The following is a 2665-nucleotide window of genomic DNA, read 5'->3' as shown; positions in this document are numbered from 1 at the left end:
GCTGTCGCATGTGCGTGCAGCACCTCTGAATTTAGGGGGGGGGGGTGACGCGTGAGGTCATGCAACTGGGATCAGGTTGGGGAGCCGCGCGGCAACCCCCCCGCCCATGCGCATGCTCGCCCACTTGCACTGATGCACGCACGCCTGCCGCTGGCCCCTGCTGCCCGCCTCCCCCCCGGCACACACACACACACACACACACACACACACACACACACGCACACACACCTGCAGCAGCGCGGACGCCTGCTTGTGCACCGCGGCGGGCGCATCTACCGGGCCCTCCGCCTCCTCTCCAACCGTTTCCCGCTCCTGCTGCTGCTGCTGCCGCTGCTGCTGCTGCTGCTCCACGCCTGATACCACTCTGGTCAGCCCACCCAGCCGCCGATCCTCGTCCGACTGCAAAGATCCCGGCCCCGACCCCGCAGCTTCCGCGCCCGCCCCGCCCCCAGCCGCCCAGCCGGCCCCGCCCGCCGCCCGGCGCCGGGGGTCCGGGGCGTAGCGCGCAGAGTAAGGCAGCGCCTGCGTCGAGTCGCGCCCCGGGCCGTCGGCGCCGCCGGCTGTCGTCAGGTAGCGGCGGCCGTCCGCGGGCGCCACGTACTGCTGGATCGACGTCACCCAGTCCGCCCCCGCCGCCCCTCCGGCTTCCGTGGCAACCCAGCCATCGCCCGCCGCCGACGGGCCGTTTGCGGTGCCGATCTCTGACGCAGCCGTGGAGGGCTGCTCGGGCCCGTCGGGCAGGCCGGGCCACGAGGCGGCGAGGGCGGCCAGGTCGCTGGCGGCGCAGCAGCTGGCCGCCGGCGGAGGAGTTCTGCTAAAGGTGAGGGTGACGCCCGAGAGCTGCGCATTCATACATGTGACAAGCAGAGGGGCAGCACGTGCGTTGTTGAACGGCTTGTGTGGGGCCAAGGGCGCATGTGGGTGGGCATTTGTGGGCGTGTGCTGGTAGGTTGCAAATCTGTGCCTGATTGGTGGCCTGATCGAGTCACCGGCTGCATGCACGCCCGTGGCCGACCGCTCGGCGCCGGTCGCGTACACACATACATGCGTCAGGGGCCCCGCCGCCACCCGCAACCTCAGAGGCAGGGGTGCGCCGGTTGCAAGCCGACCGAAGGGGCCGCGCCGTCAAAAAAACCAGTGTTGCGGGACGAGCGGGCAGACCAGCTGCTGGGTGGAATTAGTCCAGCCATATAAGCAGCCGCCTCACCATGCGATCCAGCCCAGGGCCGTCCAGGAGCCGCGCCAGCCCGGACGCATACCTCGCCACCGCCACCGCCCCGTTGTCGCCGCCGCCGCCGCATTCGCTGCCGCGGGGGCCGGCGGTCACCGCCTCCGCGCCGGGCAGGCGGGCGCGGCGCAGCGCACGGGAGAAGGCGTGCAGGCTGAGGGCGCTGCTGGGGGTGCGGACCGCGTAGCCGTCGCCGCAGGTGCGGTACCATGCATAAGCGGCGCCGCCGGGGCGCAGCAGCAGCGTATCGGGCAGCAAGATGCGCAGCTTGTGGCCGCAGGGCTGCGGCGGGGGAGGCGTGGCGGCGGCGGGGGCGGGGGGCGTGCGTCGGGCGTCAGGTGTGGGCTGAGGGCAGCAGCGACACGTGCAAGAGCAGCAGCAGCGTGGCGCGACCCGCTGGACGCGCGTCGCCAATCAGAATAGGCCACAGCGAATCAGCAGCTGCCTGAATGCTTTGACAATCTATAATCGTTGCTGTCATCGTTGCGGCTCTCAAAAACAAAGAGTCATCGCTGTGATCCGCACCGACGTGAGCAGCGTCCACCAGCCCTTGTCACCCGCATCGTCCATACGGTAGAGCCCTCAAAACTTCATGGAAGCCCCATCATACATGCAACGCTCACGATCTACTGGTACGTCGTGGTTGTCTGCTTTGACCTGGTCCAATTGTGATCTGCATGCTGGCAAAGCTGCAGACTGTTGGAATTGGTGCAATCCACCATTACAAAACGCAGGTGAATTCTTGCATTGAAGGCAGACAGAGAGGTTGGGTAACCCGTTGGAGTGGCGTTTCCTGGACATCATGACAGCTCCACATGCACAGGGACAAGCAGTCCAACCAGCCATACGTCTCCTCACCTCTGCCGCTGCGGCGGATGACGTAGCCATTGCCCCTGAACTATGCGTACCTAAACCCTCAAATTTTGAATATACAAGCCTTAGACAGAGGGTTGTGTGGCGAAACAACAAGCTTGGTAAGCACACGGCGCCTGCCACGGAGCCATGCCGTCCGACGGCGGGGCATCCCTTTGAACACTGAGCGGCTTGAACGCAAGGGGGCCGTCCCCGCGCAGCCTGGGTTTGCACGCCGGCCCAATGCAGGCAGCACCGGCGGGCAGCGCTGCGCGTGCGACGGCCGCAGGACCAGGTGTGCAAACACAGAGGGGAAACGGGTGCAACAAGGATATCAACTGCAAGAAAGGTAAGGGCCAGACTTTGAGACAGGACAGCTTTGATTGCCCTGGGTGACGCATAACTGGGGGGTGAACCCGAGCTGAAAAGCTGCACGTGCCATGACGCGGCGTCCACTGGCCAGCAGCATGGCAAGATCAGCCATGGTGGGTTGAGACCTGTGCTTGCTTGACTCAAGGGTTTAGGGTTTAGGAGCCCCCCCCCCGCCCCCACCTGTTGTTTTGGCCTTGTTGCAGACGTGTAGGC

General features: G+C 66.2%; 1 protein-coding gene across 1 annotated transcript; it reads right to left on the bottom strand.

Annotated features, from left to right (window-relative positions):
* Positions 1 to 31: 31 nt before the first annotated feature.
* Positions 32 to 1798, bottom strand: MNEG_15301 (hypothetical protein; the record flags this gene model as incomplete). The annotated part of the gene is made up of 4 exons (XM_014036228.1): positions 32 to 65; positions 227 to 840; positions 1208 to 1510; positions 1754 to 1798. 4 exons carry the CDS (start codon positions 1796 to 1798, stop codon positions 32 to 34), a joined length of 996 nt encoding a protein of 331 aa, XP_013891682.1.
* Between the last annotated feature and the right edge of the window lie 867 nt (positions 1799 to 2665).

The sequence above is a fragment of the Monoraphidium neglectum genome (assembly GCF_000611645.1).
Source record: "Monoraphidium neglectum strain SAG 48.87 unplaced genomic scaffold scaffold05207, whole genome shotgun sequence".
In the NCBI taxonomy this organism is placed as follows: domain Eukaryota; kingdom Viridiplantae; phylum Chlorophyta; class Chlorophyceae; order Sphaeropleales; family Selenastraceae; genus Monoraphidium; species Monoraphidium neglectum.
This window is presented reverse-complemented; position numbering and strand designations above follow the sequence as displayed.